The sequence below is a fragment of the Bombus huntii genome, chromosome 9, assembly GCF_024542735.1.
Source record: "Bombus huntii isolate Logan2020A chromosome 9, iyBomHunt1.1, whole genome shotgun sequence".
NCBI lineage: Eukaryota > Metazoa > Arthropoda > Insecta > Hymenoptera > Apidae > Bombus > Bombus huntii.
This window is the reverse complement of record NC_066246.1, coordinates 1,252,543-1,273,901: the sequence shown is the minus strand read 5'-3', so window position 1 is coordinate 1,273,901 and position 21,359 is coordinate 1,252,543. Positions and strand designations below refer to the sequence as shown.

General features: G+C 42.2%; 1 protein-coding gene across 1 annotated transcript; it reads right to left on the bottom strand.

The window, feature by feature from the left end:
* Positions 1 to 203: 203 nt before the first annotated feature.
* LOC126869138 (ionotropic receptor 25a-like) lies at positions 204 to 19,927 on the bottom strand. Its single transcript, XM_050625306.1, has 6 exons — positions 19,673 to 19,927; positions 16,483 to 18,669; positions 14,006 to 14,358; positions 12,620 to 13,158; positions 11,885 to 12,214; positions 204 to 11,671 (listed from the first exon to the last, which is right to left on the bottom strand). Exons 3-6 carry the CDS (start codon positions 14,288 to 14,290, stop codon positions 11,395 to 11,397), a joined length of 1,431 nt encoding a protein of 476 aa, XP_050481263.1. The 5' UTR covers positions 14,291 to 14,358; positions 16,483 to 18,669; positions 19,673 to 19,927; the 3' UTR covers positions 204 to 11,394.
* Between the last annotated feature and the right edge of the window lie 1,432 nt (positions 19,928 to 21,359).

Sequence of the window (21,359 nt, the reverse complement as noted above, 5' to 3'; positions counted from 1 at the left end):
TCTTTCTATCGTTCGCTGTTCCATCGAAGAAGAACGAAAGAAATATGCCAAACGAGAGACGCGAGCAAAAAAAAAAAACAAATAAAAAACATGAGAATTGAAAAAAAGTACATTTTGCACAGCGTCCGGAAAATCGTATTTCCTGACTGACTGATGCGTACGGGACATGTTTTATTTTTCACGGAAGGACGCGTTTTCACCGGTTATTTTTTCTTTTTTTTCCTTTTTTTTTTTTTTCGATTGCACGAAACATTCGTTGCGCGAAATACACGCGTGCCATGAGCAAACGTGGCTAGAATTAGCGTAATTACGCGTTGTCGGGCAATTAGAAAATTGTTTCGAACAATATCTGCCCCTACCAATCGATTCGTTCTCGTCCGTTTCCATTTGTTCCTTCCTATCCTGACAGTTTGCGTGCCCTTTTACGCTTGTTTCAACTGATAGTTCGCGACAGGTCCGACGAATGGTACAGTCTCTTCACTGTCTTGTCGAACAACCGAACTGCACCCATAGAATTTCAAATTACTCGATCCCGTAATTCCTCTTCCTATTCGTTTTTCTTCGTCTGTCTTTGCCGAACGTTTCACCAGAATTATTCGATCGCGAAATCAATTTCGTTCCAACGTTTTCATCCCAGTGCTGTCGGCTAATTCGACGCAAACGGTGTGTTTCTTTCGTCGATCGAAGGAATTAGACTCCGTCCCCTGAATGATACTTTCGATATTTATCGAAACTTGTTACGTACGTATATATACGTTCCAATTACTTTCTAGAATTCTACACGGACGTGCAACGTATCGTTTAGACGAGAGGCGATCGCCTTCCAGTGGGAAAGTGATCGAGGTCGTAAGATTTTGCTCGTCGTAAGATCGTTCTTGGATAGGAAGTTCGCCAATGCGTAGAAATATTATTGTACTACATGATATATTACATTAAAGCATCGCATTTACTTATACATCGGTATCGGCAGATTGATTTTCGAGAGAACGTATCACGGATCGACGCGCAGGATAAATTCCTTCGTCCATTTCTCTTTCTTCTATATCTCTTTTCACCATCGACCTCTTTCCTCTTTGCCGATCGTATGCTTTGCAAAAATCGACCAGCATACGGATATTTTTAAGAAATTCTGTCCGACTCGCGGCTTTTTTCCGCGACTGTTTTTTATACGTTCGCCACACGAAAAGAAACTGCAAATTGATCCGCGATATTCCATGACGATCTTATACATATATATATACATATAAATTATTACGTAAAATTGGGCCTGGTCGCCCGATCGAGACAAACACTACGCTAGATACGTATAACATATACATAAATATATTATATATATATATATATACACATCTAGTTATTAAACTAATACTCCATTGGTTGTGATTTACAAGTATAGCAATACGGCTCGAGTCCGGCGAACCGATTCGCGCCATGGAGCTTCTCTCTCCGAACGAATTTATTACATTAAACGCGTGTCCCGGTGGAGCGAATGTTTCGAGGATGTTTAACGTCGAGCGTAATTTTACAGACTTGTCTCCTAATTTAAGCCCGTGTTCGCAGTTTAAAAGTAGCCAGTAAACCATCCAAGTAATTTAAGACTACGCCCGCGTCGTTTAACGATAGCCATTCGTCTCGTACGTTTTGCGCATTTGTCGCTTGTAAATCCGTTACAACGGAAAATAGAAAAATTCGTACGCTTGAAAAGCATGCACACCGTTCGTTATACCGTAGATAACATTATACCCGAAACATCGTGCGACAAACGCGTACTCTGAATCAACGGATTTTTATCTGGCCTCCCGATGTTAATTAAATATTCAAGCGAGGACACGCTGATGAAATAAAATCGTTGACGAAGTTAGCCCACCCTACCGCCGCATTTCAAGCGTGTTCGTTTGCATATAAAAATTTGAAAAATACCTCGAAACGCGGTTCTTGCTCTTTCGATCACCGTTCTCCCGCGACAAGCTTGCTTCGTAATCCGCTTGATAAATTCTCGTAAACCCGTTCGTCGCGGCTCGATTGTCGCGCACGAGCACGAGATCGTTGGCAAATGTTTCTGGCAAACGGAGAATTTTCTTGCGCCAGCGACCGATCGACCATCGGGTCCTTCGAACGCGTTTACCGAACAATCGGCAATCTCTGCGTACGCGCGTGCTTCGATCAATGTCACTACCGCGAAAGTTTTAACCAACTCGAACGATTACATTCGTCGATACGAATAAACAATGAACTTCGATCGTACGACGAGTCGCATCTAGTTTTATTTGAGACGAAGGACAGAGGAGAAAAGGCTCCGATAGCGCCCCGGAAGCACGGACCATCGAGCGTTCATGCGAGCCTGCCGCTTGAGTGTGTAAATATTTAAACAATATCGGCGAAGAAGATACAAAAAAAAAAAAAATGCATTCGTGTACGTGTACGACTAGTATGTGGAGCGTAGCGTGAATGATAAATCGATGGAAGCGATCGTCGATCGTCTTCTCGAACGTGGGGAACCTTGTTAAACCGGAAGCGAAAAAATCACTGTCGATGCATCGGAGGACGCACGGAATTTCCACGCGGATCCAGCGTGGCAATTTTTTAAACGTTTCGCGTATACTCGATCTTCGTTATTGGCGCGCATTCGCGACTTTGAAAAAGTAGTAGAAACAGAATAAAGCGAAAGGAAAAAGCTGAGCAGAGACACACAGAGTGGGAATTTTCAAGCTCGTACGAGATTCGTTACTTTCGGACCGAATACGCCTCTCTGTGTCATCCACGAAGCCCCAATATCGCAAAGTGCCCTTCGCGGTGAATCACTTTAATTATTTTCAAGCCGGAAGTCCCGCGTATCTAATTTCCATATTTCGTATTTCGCGTTTCACGTGGATTAACCCTGCACCACCACCATCGCCGTAGTGGCGTATAGACAGCTCGACTATACGGTTCTCGTCCAATTTCACGACCTTTAAGCTTCGTTTGGATGCGCGATCCTTGAACAAACACGCGAAATGCGTCAGATCTAACCGGATTTGCTGGAAAACTTCGTTCACAGTCTCTTTCCTTTATATCTCTTTTTTCTTTTCTTTTTTTTAACACAGACGTCCAACTTACTTTCTCTCCGGTTAAATTCCATCGAACAACAATTATTTCGTCAATAGCTGTCTTATTTATTCGCGCGATTCTTCGTTACTCGCGTATTGCTCGTTCCTATTTCATAGAAAATGGTGCGACTAATCATTTCTGCTATATCTCTGCATCGGTATATTCGTACTCGTAATTATTCCGAGAATAAACGCGTTACATTTCCATAGCGATATTTTTAATCGCTGAAATACGCAAGGTTTAATTACACGGAAATTATGCGCGACAATTTTTTTAAAAGATCGTACGTGGATAATAGGGGGAAAAAAATAGGCGAAACACCGTTTGTTATCGTTGTCCATTGCGAACGGTTCTTGACTCGGAATTTTCGTGCGTCCGCCGTGTGAATGGAAAATGAGAAAGAAATAAAAAAGATACGGAACAAAAAATATGTATATATATACACAAACTCACACGCACACACACGCATACCAGTATATACCAGTAAAATGTGGAAACCCTTTTCGGATGTGATTAATCTCCTGAAAGCACCCCCCTCCCCCTCCCCCTCCCCCTCCCCATTCTCCTAAGCACACGCTCGTCTATGTACATAGTCGAATGATTGTATGAAAAATCAAAAGTAAAGGTATCCCTGCAGTTGAGGCAGCTTTTCGGTCGCTGAATAAAACGAGGCTGCGCTTTATGCCAGCGGCAGAAAGTTTGCGACTTTTGCGGTGTTTGTGCATGGTACACGGAATCTCAGTGGCTAAAGTAAACGGCCAACGAGTTTGTTCCACTCTTTCGCTATGTTTCTCCACGGGGCGTTACAAATAACTCGTATTTTATATCCTTCGTCGAACCGGGCCGAAAGTAACACGTGTCCTAAATGGTTTTACTTTCGATCGACCGAAGTACGCATCCGGACCCTTGGGTCGATTCACGGGAACGGTGGTACGTGAGTTTCCTCAAACAAGTACCCAAACGCTTCCTTTGGTCGGTTTAATAAAACGCGTCCCAAAACTTTCGACCGGAGCGCGTACTCGCAATTTGATTCCAGCGTAATATCTTAACGAAAATACAGGGTGGTTGGTAACTGGTGGTACAAGCGGGAAGGGGATGATTCTACGCGAAAAAAGAAGTCGAATATATGGAATAAAAATTTTTCGTTCGAGGCCTTGTTTTCGAGAAAATCGACTTTGAATTTTCGCTCGGTACGCGTCCACTTTATCGCGTCTCGTTATAACGGATCTCACTGTAGATCGTTGTCTCGATTGACGTTATTTTTTAAATTGTTAAATTTTTATTCTATATTTTCGACTTCTTTTTTCGCGTAGAATCACCCCCTTTCCGCCTGTACCACCAGTTACCAACCACCCTGTATATCACGCGAAAAAACGGGCGGACACTCTCGAATTGCAGCGTATGTTAACACCGACGATATCCCTCGACGAATACCAATAATTACGAATCCGATGGTCAACCGAGTTTCAACAGGATGCGCGTGTTATTTGATAATTTGCGTGCGCGTAATAATCGCGTCACAAAAACCATAAATCGTAATTGGCAGCATTTGGAAACAACGCGGCATTGGTGCGGCCGTTAATAATCTCGAATAATCGAATAATCTCATAGCATCAGGGAAAAAGCAATCTTATCGGATAGCGGCGATAAAAATGCGATTCGATAAACATTCCTACCACATCATCGAGCGTCCGCTCGTTCGTACGTGACAATGGCTGATCGATATATCCCGAGCTCGCTCTAATCTGCCATAGTGAGATTTCACGGCATACCCGACACTTTAACGCGCAATTTTACTCGAGCCTCGGGAATCGCGTTTTCACGGATCTCGCGCGACGCTCGCTGAATCGGCCGACAAATCGGCCGGCGGAATTATGGCGCCCTTCGGTTTGCCGCGGTTGCGTTTTTCATCGCCGGCAGTCGCGTGTTCGTTGGCAACCGCGTTCAAATTTTTCCTTTGTAACGGAAATAAAGGAAACCGAAATCGTCCTATCGTGTCGAACTGGTGGCCGACAAAGCCGCCGGGTTACGAGTTAGTTGGAATACCATTCTTGGTCCTAGAATTTCAATTAAGGAACACTATTCCACGTATTTGTACGCTTGCAGTTTCTCCGGCCGCTTTACATTACGAGAATTTTCACGTGCAGTCAAATTTCATAACTCGGGTATTTTACGATTAATTCGAGCGGAGTAATCTGTTGCATCGCCAGTACGCTAGGTGGCAATGATACAGCGCGATCGTAAATTAAAAGCTTAAAGAGGAACGCCTATCGATGCCACCATCGTTACGAAGCTTGGAAAAATGAAATTAAGATCGCACGTAGAAATTACGCGCGAACGTTCTTTTATTAAACCTGTAGGATATTACGTTTCCGTCGCCTCTTGTTTGATAACCGGTACTTTGAATAGCTTGAAAATTGCCGCGTATATTTTCGAAAAGAAACTGCATATCCTTATTCGCCGAAAAATGTCTCCGATCGCGCGTTTACGCGTTTTGACTCTCTCGCAGAGACTTTGTCTCTCTGCCTCGTTTCACGATATCTCGTTTCCACTTAAACAGTTTTCTAAACGAAACGATACTCGAGTGGTATGTGAATTTTAATTCGATATCTCGTCGAGAAAGAAAAGAAAGTGCAAGTATAAATTATTCGTATGGAAATTTGTCGTCAAAGGTCAACTACTTTTGATACGTAAATCGTTTACGAATTTATAGAAAAAGGTTGCGTTCGCGTGTGCTCGTAAATCAATCGTCCCTTCCATCCAACTTGTTGAGTAGCATGAACCCGATAACTCGCAGAACCAGCGTTTCACTCCTTTCGGCAAATGACTCTGTTTGCTGGTAATCAAACGAGTCGGTTGAAAAAGCATTGGAACGACGAAGCTTACGGCGTACGACTTTGGCGCAAGGAAACTTATCGATTCGTTTCTGGCCCTCTTTCATCCTACTCTGGAAAAGCATTAATTCGTGAAAATTTGATTTCGTTTATTTCGTTTATTTCGACATCGCCTTCGTTAAAATTTCACCTGGCCGACTTTGCACTCGTAGGAATTTTATCTCGTCGACTTTGCCCTCATCGAAATTTCATCTCGTCCACTTTGCCATGGTCTGGCGTGCGCGCCACAATTAACCAAGATACAAGATTAACTCGGAGCAACGAACATTTTTTAAAACGCCAGTGCCAATATTTGTGACGTTCTAACCGAGTCCAGCCACGGCTTAGTCGATCCGCCTTGTTTGCTCTGCTCCGTTTCCTGGCCGAGCCCTTCCCTTTCCAGATGCTGGAAAATTCATTTTCCGCCGCGACTATTTTTATACGCAACGTCGCTGTGTACACGCGCCAGATATATCTACCGCTGGAAACGCCGAAGCGAGAGAAAAGGACGAAGCAGGGGGAAATAAAATGAACGACGCGGGAAAACGCAGTCGAAATATGCATGTAGATGACCAGAGGCAGGTTCAATGAAAAATACATGAGTGGCCTCCGAGGGAACTTCGTTACCGAGGTAAGTTGTAAAATCCACGCCAGCCGAGTGCCTATTAACGTCTCTGATTAATGTTTTATGCATAGCGTTTTTTCGCCCAGCTCTTCGAACGAATATCGCTTCTGTCCATCCCAACCACCGAAAACCGTCCAATTTGATTTCTTCTCTTTGAATCGTCGTAATATCCAGCACCGATCTCCTCCTTTGGAAATCAGCCTCGTCCCGAGGATTAAAGCGACGTTCGCACGTTTCGATATTTAGTCGAACGCGTTTGTCACGCGTCTGCTTCTTCCGTGAGATCCACAGCCCGTAACTTCGCGCATACACGTGGCGTTTCTGCATAATACACAAAGTACACGAAGACGTTTCAGCTTGCTCCCCGGAGTGCACGCGAGCCTTTGCAATTCCGCAAGATAATTGCAGATGCCGGTTCACTCTCCCGGTGGACGAACAAACGCGGTGTTGTTCGTCGCGAAGGGCCCCCGAGGAAGCTGAAAGTAGCAGCCGGCTATTTCTGACCTCTGCCCTTAACATTAGTCGAGAAGAAACTCGTAGCTCGTAACACCTTAGCTGCTTTCACGTGGGCGAAAGGGGCGGCGCAAGTACAAACGAACAACTGGCGCGAAAAATGTTGCGATTCGCGATATCCGAAAATTTCGCAGACGTCGATCATCGTACGACGAGAACGTAGCGCACGATCGGCAGAATCGCGACTATCGGCCATCGGACCATCGTATTTCTCGGCTGTCCAGCGCGATCATCCAGCCGAGGGTGCACGTGCAACTCGCGATACGGAGACCAAGGCGCACTTTTCCGCTGTCATCTTCGCGCACCCTGGCTTCCGTAATGAAACGTCCCCCTTTGACATCACGAGATCTAGGTAAGTGCTCTTTCGTCTTCGTTCTCGGTGTCGATCGTTGTTACAACGCCCGTTGAAAGTGTCCTGACTACGAGTCACTGTACCGAATACCGCACAGCTCGGTAATAACAGCATATAGACCAGTTATAACTCGATCTTCACCCTCTTTTGCGCTATTTTTCTTTCTTTTTTCTTCTTGCACCAATATAGAGACACGTCGATCTCGTTGATTATTTCGTCAAGTTACGAACCGATATTTCGGTTTCTAAGATACTTTGTTACGTCTTGTGCAGTGTGCGTTTTTTAAATATACGGGGTATCGCAAAATACGTGGAAGATTTCTATAGGGTGGATTTTAGATAAGGAAACCGTGAAGAAGATTCAAGTGCAAGTACGTCGTTCGAAGCTTATCGACGAATCGGCTGACCGATCTTCCACTTTATCCGACTCACGTCTCGCTCGTCTTTCTCACTCTACGATTCGTAAACCGAAAGAAACGACACACGCTACGAATAAGATCTCTACTGTTGTATTGGAAGCATCGATGAAATTGTTCAATCAATGGAATTGAAATGGAGGAACAAACCTCGCGAACGACATTTCTCTACAAATAGTTTCTTCGTTATGTTCATACGTGTAACACGATCCGATCGATATCTCGTAGACGTACGTACGAGACAGTCGTTTGAGAATACAGCAGCTTAGTTCGCGCACAAATGCGTCCAGTTGAGAACCGCTACGAAATGACAATACATTACCGATACGATAGCGAATTAACGGACAAAAGTAGCGGATAAACCAGGGTTTATCTGGATATCGGGCTCGAGAGGACCGCGACGTGCGAAGCGTGCAAGAATCGATCGATCGATGATAGCGGTTTATTAAATTTTTCGGTGCGTGTAGATGGTCGCTCTATCGTTGATCTCGTATCTCGTTTGAAACTGATAACCGGTAGCCTAATATCCATGAAAGCTGCAATTATCGCGTAATACCGTTATATTACAACGATTGAACGACGCGTCACGTTTTAAAGATAAACCACCGCGATGTTTTTCACCGTAGAATTTTCTGAAATTCGATTTTCTCGGTCCATCGATTTGCATGTAAATTGATGCGAGAATGCAGGGTGCTTGTATCCGTGTATCGTTCCTTGAGGCACGAATAGAACAACGAACCACCACGTTGCAACTGATTGCACGCTCGTAAATCGTTACGACCATGTTGGAAACTAGGAAACGTTCGGTTGATCGTCCATTATCGTCCACTGGTATTATTAAATACTTGACATTCATAGGGTTGTACGACGGTGTATCAAGAATGTTCGATCGAAAATTATACCACCTGACCGTTTCACTCACCGTACACCACTCACTCGAACGACAGATTGTATTTCGATCGCTTATGGTTAGTTCTAGTCTACTCTAACGGATCCGCCACGAAATAGTTGTACGACCGTTCTAGGACTTCACTAGCGGTCCATTAATCATTTTCAATGGACTCGTGGGTTATCCGAATGTTAAAATTCTTCGCGAAATTCTCCACGATTCCGGTAAATGAGAAGTTTCTTTCTATCCGGTGAAAGATCGGTGCAACGGCCTTCGTGCGCAAAAAATTAAAGTTTATGTGTGTATTATTGCGATAATTGTTACTGGCAATAAGCACGCTATGGTCGTACCGATATTCTCTCGAATGTAACGTTTCAGAGTCGACGTAGTTTCCGCTGGGATTATGTAACTTTCATAAATCGTAGCAGATAAGCTGGAATAAGGAAACGGAATTTCTCTAAATGAAACATTCCCTCGATAGAAAATTGAACCGCGTAGCCATCGATGTATCTCCAGCTTGAAAGTAAATTGTAGCGGGAATTTGACGAACCGCGTTACAAAAATGAATATTTGAAAATTGAAAAATTCAAAGCCTGAGTGTATTTTCGACCAATCGCGGGGAGAGACGTCAACGGGAGTCGTAAATTCCCGTTACGATTATGATAATCGACACCACGAGTCGATCGATCCCCTGATTTCCGTTAAGATAATAGGGGTGATTCAGTTAGTATAACACTGTGATTCACAGAATTATAAGTTATATATTTCCAACACTTAAGTTACACTGTTGAGTAGATATAATTCCTAGATGACACTTTGTCGCACGAAGATAAGGTAGATATGCACAATAGAGCAAGGCTCTTAAAGTTGAATTTAGTATGTTGGTGGACGTAGCATCAGAGGATACTTAATAGAGCAAGTGAATGTTCGGTAATCCCGAGAACCGACTTGGATAGTTGATGCGAGTTACACTTAGACGTTGACTTTTCCAGCGGTGTAGAAGAAGTAAGTTACAGTGCCGATGCTGTGTCGGGAGAAAGTTAGCGATGGGTGTGTCTAGCGCACGGGACCATCGGATTTGTTCGTGACATTTTGGCCAGGAAAGCGAGGGCAGTATACGTTGCTTCTGATTGGATAAACGAAGGTTGGTGGACCAGGAAGGTCTTAGCCGCCCTCGACAGAAAGTTGCTAGTAGGAAGCATCGTACGCGAGAAAAACTAACTTTCCCTTGTCGAGCCGTAGTAGACAATACTTTTTAGAAAGTGATTTAGAAAAAAGATATTTGTTCTGTCTGAGGGACCTTAGCTAGCAAATTACTGGGATTTACGACGAGTCCTTAAGACTATCGAGAGTACGCAGTAAGGATGAGCGGACATCTGGTGTCTGTCTGGCCCGCGGTGTGTGGCCTGGTCTAAGTAGAGCGTCGCTCGACGTAACACCGAGATTGAAAATTGAGCGATTTAATTACTCGCGAAGATCAACGAGACGCGTTTCTCTCGACGCGAACAGCAAATTCGCCGCAAAATCCTTGAAACCATCGTCGGTGGCGATCATAAATCGCACGAACTTGATTCCGAACACATAAAAACCAACTGCAATAGTCATCAATTTTTACGTTCCATCCTTACGAGATCTCTGTAATTCTTTTTCCCCTTTTTCACTTTATTCTCCAATTTCTTCGAAAGTTCCTGGAAATAATTCTTCTTATCGGACAGAAGAAAAAAATCCAGCGTTCAAATTGCAGCTAATTTTCTCACGATAAGTAACTGGCCGATAATCGAGTTGGCTTCGATCGCGTACACGGTGCTTCTCGAGGTCGGTGTATCGCGTGCAAAAATCGGTCAAGCGACCGACGCTGGTCTCGCAACCGAAAGCTAAGCTCTCGCTTCGTTTCATTTGTTTTTGTCCATCGGTCGCAACGGCCGTGATCCACTCGATTTTTCCTATCGACGCAGCTTGTCTCTTCGTTCCCTTTCGATAGTTTCTCGTCGAAATGCTCGATCGCCGATCGTCTCGCATTGCCGCGAACAGAGTAATCGTCGCGTACGACGTTGAGTCACCGCGAAAAATTTGCATGTCACGCGTCGCGTGCCGTCACCTCTCGTTATCTCGTAATTGACCAGTCGATCGTTAGTTTCCTCTCGTCACGTGTACATACATACTCACGTGTATCGTTGAAACTTTCATTTTAACGTGTTATCGATATCTTTGTGACTGGAAATCGTGACCACTTGCGACGCACCGTTCAACGAAATTGATTCTTTTCTTTTTTTTTTTTTTTTTTTTTTTTTGCTGGAAATCGTTCAAACGATCGATGGGAATGATTTGAATTTTAGTCAAGGATAAAGAAAAGAACAACGGGCAAAGTTAGTCGATCGATGTACATGTTAATCGAAAATATCGGAATTTACGTATGCCTCGGCTACGTTACAACGCGATACGCGAAACTGATGAACAAACAAAAGCGGCAAAAGGTAACAACCATTTTCCTCTGATTAACATTTACTTTTTTCGTTGCTCTGTTTGTTACATAGTTTGAAAAAATACTGCTGTGCATTCACGGAAGCGCACACACACGCGTACAGAACATCGTGAAAAACGTGCAAATACGCCATGTTATTGTCATTTCTCTGTTTTTATTTATTTTCTACGAGAAGTGAATCGCGTTGTCGCATAGAGGCCTACTTTTTTTATTCTTCTATTTAACTGATAGCAATACCAGCAATATTGAAGGCAGAGTATTAGAACAGCGAGCGATATACCGAGAAGGATTAGCAAGAATGTAACAGCCAAATTGTCGACGTCGAAGCCCGCGTTAAAATCCTTGTCAGCCGGGCAATTCGCTCTCGAAGGATTTTCGTCCCACCATTTCTTCTCCAGAGCGTTTAATCTCCGTTCAATTGCCAGCTTGGTAATCCTTTAATTAAACATTTATCGTTACGCACTAAATGGAGCTTCAAACGAACGAGCTAATGGCAGTCGTTTTCTTCCACTTCGAGATTATATCATGGCAATATCGTTAGCCAGGAAACGCGTAGTTAAATTTTATGACTACCAGAGACTAGGATTTGATCGTTGCAATATCGTAGGAAACCGAGCAGAACAAGGAAACGAATCGATTTGGACTCACGCGTCATTGAGCTTCGTTCTCAAAGGAGAGTCCCTCTGTACCGCAAAAGCGAACGGTTTCTTGCCAAACTCTTGCCCGATCTGTCTGAAGTCGCAGTTCGTCAACGTCAGATATTTTACGGTTATAGCTTCCGCTATAAAGGCGAACTCGTAAGTGTGGTTTGCTTCCCGCACCATTTTCACCGCTTCTTCCACGCTCCGAACAAATCCCGTGTCCTTCATCGCAAGATACATCTTCGTGAACTTGTCCTCGAACGGATAATCCCACACGGCATAATCGGATCTGTTTGCTTCTGGTGTATTCTCGTCTAACGCCATACGTCTCCAGTTCCTATATATATGGCAATTTTCGTTTTATCATTGTGCAAGAATCGTTCGAATCGATGCTAACCCTGCTGCGTTACTTTGCTTGCATCTTTGCAACGCCAGATAATACTTGAAACTCGAACAAGATGCGAAAACAACGTTGCATCGCTCGTTTCGATTCTACATGGAAGCGTTAAAAATCTTTGTTCGTCGAAACGAGAGCAAGATCGGAGTTTAAAAATTCGAGGATCGCGGCAGGGTTAAGCGTAACTAGTCTAGAAGCAAGAAGCTTTCTTCGCCGGGCCATAAGAAAGCAGTGACTATATGGTAAATGAATAATTAATTATCATCATGGGATGAATAATTTCAGTCCCGAAAGAGGATTCATTTTTTAAGTGGAAAATGGCACTAAAAGTCAAGAGCGTCTTACGTGTAGAACCATTCCTCCATCCTTGTCATTGCTAAGAAATATTTGAAAGTCGAGGAATTGGCCACAGTGGAATACCGAACTCGATACTGCTTTCTAAGGTCGTCCATTGACTCGATGTTTCTCTGCAACCGTTCTAGAGTTTCATAGGCCGCGAGATTGGCAGAGTAAGCGGCGACCATGACGAAGCCAAACAGCCACCAGGTCCCGGCCACTATTTTCCCTGATAAATTTTTGGGCATTTCTCCTCCTCCGTGGGGAGTGATTGACGTGAACGCGAACCAGAAACACTCCTTCAACGAGGAGAATCGATCGTCCGCCTCGTTCCGATACTTTGGCCGATTGTTCCGGTAGCTAAAGGGCGAGTACCTCTCCAGACTATATAATAGAAATATCGTGAAGAGGAAAGCGAACGCAAAACCTATCCAGACATCGATCTCCAAGATCATTAGGAACCTGAGGAACGGGACTTGCCTCCTTTTCTTCAGCATCATTATCGTGAAACCGCTTGGTCTTTGGTACGGAACAGCGAAGTCGACTACCTGGGTATCATACCATTATACCACTAACTTTTACCAACTTTTTATCATCGAGAAGTTCGATCATCGGTTACTGGTTAGCTTACTGGTAAAGCGATTGGAATTAAACAATTTTAAAAGCGAAGTAAAAGTAATAGAATAATAATTTCAAGATAACTGCTTATTCGACGCAATGTGGTTTTCTCAAACTTTGCCTCTCGCTTAAAACTTTTCAGAGATTCTCTCTCTCTCTCTCTCTCTCTCTCTCTTTTCGATCATACCGCATTCTTAAAGATCTCACACGAAGAAATTTCCACGTGCATTCTCCGAATCGCTTTTTAGTCGCTGCCAATATTCCGACGTAAACATTCGAACTGTAGTATCGTGGACGAGGGGCCTAGAGGTGTGTCGTGCGAGTTGTAAACGAGCGATTGCCGAGCGTGTGCACGATGGGGCTTAAACAAAAGATATCAGACAAAAGACAAAGGGTTGCTAAGAGACATAAACGAATTAACGGCAGTATGAGTTGAGAAGCCAGAGAGTGCGGATTGCGTTGTCGAGATAGTGTTGACGAGAGTTGTTGATTAATTACAATACGTTGTTACGATTAGTTCGTGTTAAATAACCATTGTTTTCTGTTCAATTCATTTATCATTAATAAACTAATTATTATTACATTTACGATACTACAGAACGATTTTGAAACGCTCATCATCCATGAGGAATTCCCATTCCGCCATCGCCATATAAAATAGATATATCAAATATGTGTCTATGTATCAATTGATCGTTCCGGGCGTTTCGTTCGTCGCTCAGGGCACGAAAAGAAATTTGATATTCTTTTTACGACGCAGTAAGGATCGATAAATACCTGAGCCCTGCTGGATGTGATCCATATGGGTCCGACAGCGATGTCCGACATATTGCTCGTTAACTCGTAGATCATACCGTTCCAAAGCCCAGTCTTCGGATCCAAATCCCCGTATTTTTCGTCGAAAGACTTTCTGATCGTGTAATCGAAACCCGCCAACGATCCAATGTCGTTCAGAAGATCGATGCAATATCCGTAAAAAGTGCCACTGGTATTATTGTACATGACATACGGTGGAGCGATTCCCGTTACCGCTCGATAGATCGGTCTGCTTCCGATGGTCATTTCTTACTTTTATCTACTTTTCTCTTGGCTTGGTTGCAGTTTTATGGCCACGAGATACAGGCACCTATCTAATTTTGCAGAAAGATCGAGCGATGTTCACCCCTTTCGTTCTATAACCTCGTGAAAATCTTACGCTCTATCGCGGTTATATTCGGCTATCTGTTAGCGAAACGTTGCTTTCGATCGTAGAATAAAAGGTATTTTATAAGATGCTGAGGGAAAGAACAGTTGAGAGATCGATGGACTCACGGTGTTCCAGAAACAAAGTAGAATAGAATTTTCAGTGTAAAATCTATCGAATTCCTCTCATATTCAAATTTTCGTGTCTTTCAAACAGGCAAACAAACGTAGTAAAGGAAAGTGTAAGAGCTTAAAGGCTAGTAGTAGTAACTGGTCGCATATCCGGCACGTCTGACCAGTCGCCAACTTGTTCTACTTACACGCGACTACTGACACGCTTTCTCCGAAATAATCAACAGGCTAAATAAAGGATAGTCGATAATACGGTAAGCACGGACACGTATCTGATACGATCTCTGTCTATAATTGGAATTGTTGCATTCAATTTGCAAAGCACGCCAGAGTATTAACAACGAAAACGCAAATGACAAAGTTCGGAGAAGTGGATTCGAGTGTCCGTTTCCGGGTCGAAACCGAGGCTTCCGTAAATTTGTTCGTGTCGTCGAGACGTCTTAGATTGTCAAATCCCTGTACTTAAGGCGCTATTAATCTTCGTAGCTCGGAAACCTGACACTGTACACGTACTCTGATCGCAATCGTGGACGACGAGCGACATCATAAATTTCGTGGTTAAAGCCGGTGTACCGCGGTTTCGAGTAATTAATGCAGCCGGTGATGGACGCGCGGATAAATCTGTCCTTGGTAAGCTTTCGCCTTAGCCTTTTCGAAAAGTCTAGCCAAATATTTATACACCCTTAAATCCGTACGAATCGAAATTGAACAATTCGGAACGAGAATTAATTGCGTTTATATTCTTCTCAATTATATTACTTAATTATAGGTAACTATTTACAACCCTTGGAGATCGAATCAGCGATCACACGTGTAATTTCGTAGTTGGATAATTCAAGGTGTTTCGCGTAATAACGGGAATAGAAACACGTGACAGAACGATGTACGATGTCTTAATAATTAATTATATACAGAGCTCGTTCACGTTTCTCAGTTTTAATAAAAAAAAAAAAAAAAAAAAAAAAAAAATAGAAAAAACGAAAAACATCGAAGAGTATTTACAGGTGTTAATTCGATGGCCAGGAATCGTATAGATGGAAACAGAATATAACAAACGTTGGAATTCAGGGAAATTGGAACGTATCTCTGAGCGATCGGTCGAGTGGTAAATCTCGAGAGAAATAAGGGTGGCAAGAGTCGCGTACCGTGCGATATAATTACGAATCTCATCGAGCCGCAAGCCAGATGACGATATCTATGGATCGGTTATTAATTCGTCGGCAACCTTTTGGCAGAACCGATATCGAAATCGTGAATTTATTGCCGGTGGCAGCGTGCTACAACAAAGGCAGGCCAATTCGGCTTTGCCAGGAGAATTAACGACGTAAATTTATCGTCGTTGCAGCCGCGGTTAGATTCGCTTTCACTCCCCCCCTACCCCTGCTCCCTTTTTTTTACCGCCCCGAAATATCGTCATATTTGCGAGCGGTCCACGTTCCCGCGATTAATAACCCGAAAAACCACCGCGGCCCTCGAAAATTGGATTATGAATTTCCATCCCTGGGAAAGGAGAAAAGCTGGAAAAAGGCAAGGGAGGCCGATAGAAGAGCGCGGCGGTATAACGAGGACGAAACGAAAAAGCGTGGAGAACGCGATCGCCAAGCGAACTTTAATTGCCGCGAGTCACTGAATCCCGATAAAATAAACGAAAAAACGCGACGCGGTCGAAAAAGACCGGATCGTTTGATGCAATTCGTGGGAAATTAGCACCGATATCGTCGCTGCATTAAATCAGAAACTGTACTGGACCCCTCTCTCTCTCTCTCTCTCTCTCTCTCGTATTTCTTTCGATCACGTTGGAAAGTTGCAAAATTTCGATACGTTTTTAACGTTCTCCGTTTCATGCCTCGCGTTTCGTGATAATTCTACGTTAGAAAGGCGATCGTTCGATTGGAGTACATTAACGCGTTTAATCCCTGAACGACGACAATAGATCGTACCCGCAAATTTTGGGAATCCTTGTGGAAAGCCGCTGCGTTGGTCGGAAACTTGCCAATGGCTGTAGGAAGTTATTGGCTCCAAACGGTGACTGTAAATCTTCCAGAAGGCTGATTCTCGGCTTCGTTTACGTTTCTATACTACGTAGCTAGTTGCCGCGGCAATGGCACACTGAAAGCTTGCCCACTGCTTTTCCACCGTCTCTTTTCCCTCTCCTCTCTTTCGGCCTGTCCCTCGACTTTTCCCTCTCTGTCTCGCCCGCTCTTTCTTTTCTTCCCCTCCCCCTTTTTTTTTTTTTTACACAAAGTATTTCTTTTCTAACAATGCCGAGCACTATAGTTAGGCGCCGTATTGTAAAATCACCGGCGAGCTTTTTCCACGTATTCGCACGCAAATTGGAGCACCTTGACATGCACACACATAGATACGTTTGTTGCTTCCCATTCTTCGATTTTTCCGACGTACGATATTGTCTCCGTGGCTGTGCGTCTGTTCGGATCTAGTTGCACAGGGGAGAGACAAGGGGAGAGAAAGAGAGCGAGAAATCGAAGGAAAGAGGCAGACACGGACGAGAATGGAGTCCTTGACGAAATACCCTCGCCTTTCTATCTTCCAGTCGTCGAATGAATCCTCATTATCAAATGACGTTACTTTCGGGAAAGAGAAAAGGAACGACGTTGAAAACTAGTAATTAGAATCTTCTTAGTAGAGTCACATTTGGTCTTTACGAGCTTCTCGGTATCTTGTATGTCTCTCTCTCTCTCTCTCCATTTATTTATCTATCTATCTCTTCTTTTTCTTTAATTAACGAGAAACGATTCCTCCGTTGTTTTAAGACTCTCTTTAATCGCTCCGCTGAAACTTTCCAGTTGTATTTTCACGAAAATTTAAAATACACAGCCTGGCGAAAATGTTCAGAACTTGTAAATACTTTGTATCTATATATTACGTGTATCGCGCAATTTCAATATATTTTGTATAACATAAGGGGCATGTAACTATTAATTTAATCAATATAATATGGATACGTAGGACATATAATACTCCATGGTAAATATCAAAATACTTTCGTAAGCCAATGTATATCGAAACGGGGAGTTTTAATTGTTTATTTTTAATTAGCCGGAAATTAACTTCGCAGATTCGATATACGTAACATTCATTTCGTCAGATATTAACATATTCCAGTGGAATTTTCATTCGGTTAATTCCATGATAACGGCCAATGAGATGCGAATTTTCGATAAATAATTCTTTATGACGACAGCGATAGAGAGAAGTATAATCAGGATACGAGTTTCATCGACAAAATTCACATATTTTCTATGAATATATATCCCGATCGGTGACACTTTGGACATACCGCTGTCACTCTAATTGAAATCGCTATATTAACTGGACAGCCGCTGGTCCCGATGCAATTCTTTTGCTTTCGCGAGTATTCGACCATCGTTTATTCAACATTTCGGAATGGACGGGGCGCGTAATTCTTTTAAACGAGAACCCTTTGGCCGACCAATTCTGCAAATTTCATGCAAAGTGCCATAGCAAAAAGTGACTCGTCACGCCGCCGTACGACGAAAGTCAAGGAAAAGAGCCAAACGAAGCGTGTCGATTTTTCCACACATGGTATATGCATACCGACCAGATTTTTCTCAAATATCCGACTGCGAATGTAAGCGAATATGCTGTGGCGTCCCATTAAAAACATAGAAATTAACATTCAAGAATGATATTCGTAATAAACGTAACGAAATTGAATCTAACGCCAGTCTAAGATCTGAATAATATTATATTGTACTTCTCATCAAATATAACAATGTTTTATAATACAAATTAAAACCAAGTAAAATAGCTATTTTACAGAATGTTTTCTATTTTCTATTTTCTAAAATCTATTTTCCTTTTTTTTTATTTTTAAATAGGCAAGAGACTACAAGTTTTACCACGTGCGTCTGAGGACGAGGGAGTCTTTTTTGTGTGAAATGGTGCATTAATTTTACAACATTAATGCAGTTTTTGAAGAGATTATATTAAAAGTCATACAATCTGGCGAACATGAAAAATTGTAATCGAAATAACCATCACTGCTGTGCTCTTCACCATCGCTCGTTCAATCGCCTTCGGAAAATGAAGCGTCCATCATGGTGTCAATAAAGGAAACGACTTTTAACGCGTAGATTTTCCTCCTATGAAAGAAAAAATATTTTGTTAATGCTATGTGTAGATGTTAACATTTCAATTGAAATGTTCAGAGCAATACGCTCAGAACACGTTGGGTCAATCATTGAAATCTCTCTTCAATTATTTGTCATCATAGAAAGGAATTTTACTAAAAAAAACGTAATCTCAATTTAATACCACGTTGAATGCCACGAGCGTCACCGGTGACCTCAGTGAGATAAATTCATTACTGATGATTATACACCGTAACATATCTCTTGTAGGTAATATTTCAACGTTATATGTGTTACGTCCGGCGACCCTCTACCTAGACCAGGCCATACACCGCGGGCCAGACGGGAACCAAATAATCCTTGCTGCGTACCCTCAATAGTCTTAAGGACCCGTCATAAAACCAGTAATTTGCTAGCTAAGGTCCTTTAGACCGAACAAATATCTTTCTTCTCAATCACTTTCTAAAAAGTATTGTCTACTACGACTCGACAAGGGAAAGTTAATTTTTCTCACGTACGATGCTTCCTACTAGCAACTTTCTGTCGAGGGCGGCTAAAACCTTCCTAGTCCACCAACCTTCATTTATCCAATCAGAAGCAAGGTATACCGCCCTCACTTTCCTGGCCAAAATGTCACGAACAAATCCGATGGTCCCGTGCGCTAGACACACCCATCGCTAGTTTTCCCCCGACACAGCATCGGCACTGTAACTTACTTCTTCTACACCGCTGGAAAAGTCAACGTCTAAGTGTAACTCACATCAACTATCCAAGTCGGTTCTCGGGATTACCGAACATTCACTTGCTCTATTAAGTATCCTCTGATGCTACGTCCACTAACATACTAAATTCAACTCCAAGAGCCTTGCTCTATTGTGCGTCTCCTCGCGATTGGTCGAAAATACAATATGTATCGCATAATAAATAATTCATCGTGGCGGCGCGAGCAATCCCTAAAACTAGAGTGGCATTCAACGTGTTAATATAGAAAAATAAGGAGAAAACTGAAACAAACCTTATGATCTTAAACTTCTTTTACACGCATATCTTTCGTTTGTATGTCGAATGCTACTAACGGATGCGTACTAACAGATGCAATGAAAAATCTGCAAATAGAAATTATATATAATCTGAAGTCTTAAATTTTGTATAATCGATACATTGAGATTAATATTTCATCGTTATATTTTATATGATTTCTTGCTTGATTTGTAAGGATACGTAATGATTTTTGTGCAAATTTACTTTCCGTTTTTCAATACGTTTTATTCATTTCCTCAGCCAGGAACTGCTATAAGCGCCTGTAAACATAAAAAGTAATGTAAATATATTACATAGAAACAATGCATCGAGTTTTAACATAGAACGTAACAAATTAATGCACTTTATACATAGACTACATGTGAGTCAAATAAAATCAATAATGTGATTGTTATTAAAAATTCCTTCAGAATCTTAAAGTTCAAGAGTATATCTTGTTAGCTATAAATAGCATATTTTACGTAAGTATAATTTCAGTTATCAGCCTAGATTTCAATAACGAACCCAGACAACCTTTGCTAAAGTTGGTATACGAGCATATTTTGGTTGTCAGAGGTAAAAACACTGTCTAGGCTGGTCAAATTCCTCGTACTAATTAAGTTCCTACAGAATAATTATGTAACAGATTTTCGTTAGGATTATATCGGTTGAAAATGAAGTCAGTCATATATTGGGAGCATATAATTAACAAAATAAACCACTTTGTATTATAATTTCCTATTTGTTTTCTAACTTTGAAGTCTAACGATGAATCCAACTTCGCTGGCAATTATTAGAAATTATTAATTCTTTTAAAAATATAGAGTCGCTTAATGGCTGGAATATAATTTCTATATTCAATATCGTATAAATAAAGATTAATATGTTTACATATATGAAACGTCTGCGCTTTAAACATCCGACTAATGACAAAATATGGATTAAAATGATATATATTTACATAAATATCCCACCCGAAGATTAAGACAGAATTATGCATAATAACACTTTGACAAAATCTACTCACCTCGTACCAGTAGTTTCAAGTACGCAAGCCTATCTTGTAATTGCAGACTCTCTTCTGTCAGAAATATAGATACATCGTAGACTTTACAATGTATCTCTCGTTTGATGATCGTCTGAAACGCGTGCCCTGATCTACGCTGCGAGCGTCGACATTGAGGCTCTGCTCCATTTGGAGCAGAAAAGAATTTCATTCATTCTCTGAAAAAGAATTCCTTTCGCTGGGCGATTCCACGCGCTCGAGTTTACACATCCATATTCTCTATTTCGTCACAACTTAGAAGCGGGACAAACGACGTTTTGTCGCGAGCGTACGAATTATAATTAATATTTAATAAAAACACGTAATGTCTGTGTAATAAGAGATAGCGATGATACAGCGGGGACTGTACTGTAATCGATGAGTCGCCGTTACAAATCGCATAAACCGCGTGATAAGAGAAGACGAGATCGGTTATCATCGACATCAAGTTCGAGCTCCGCTGACAAACGTAAAGACGTATGTATGATTAAAGCGGCTCCAAGTGCTTAAACAGCTAGTGGAGAGATCGCCGTCCATTATCGTAATCGCTCTCGCCCTTCATCCTCGGAGACGAACACATAATCTCCGTGTTTGATCCGGCAGAGGTATAAATGCAGAGGTGAAGATATGGTTAACG

Coding starts and splice junctions, on each gene's coding strand:
- LOC126869138 (XM_050625306.1), bottom strand. CDS start 14,290: ATGACCATCGGAAGCAGACCGATCTATCGAGCGGTAACGGGAATCGCT. Junction 13,159..14,005: donor TCACATCCAGCAGGGCTCAG/GTATTTATCGAT, acceptor TATGATACCCAG/GTAGTCGACTTCGCTGTTCC. Junction 12,215..12,619: donor ATGGAGGAATGGTTCTACAC/GTAAGACGCTCT, acceptor CCATATATATAG/GAACTGGAGACGTATGGCGT.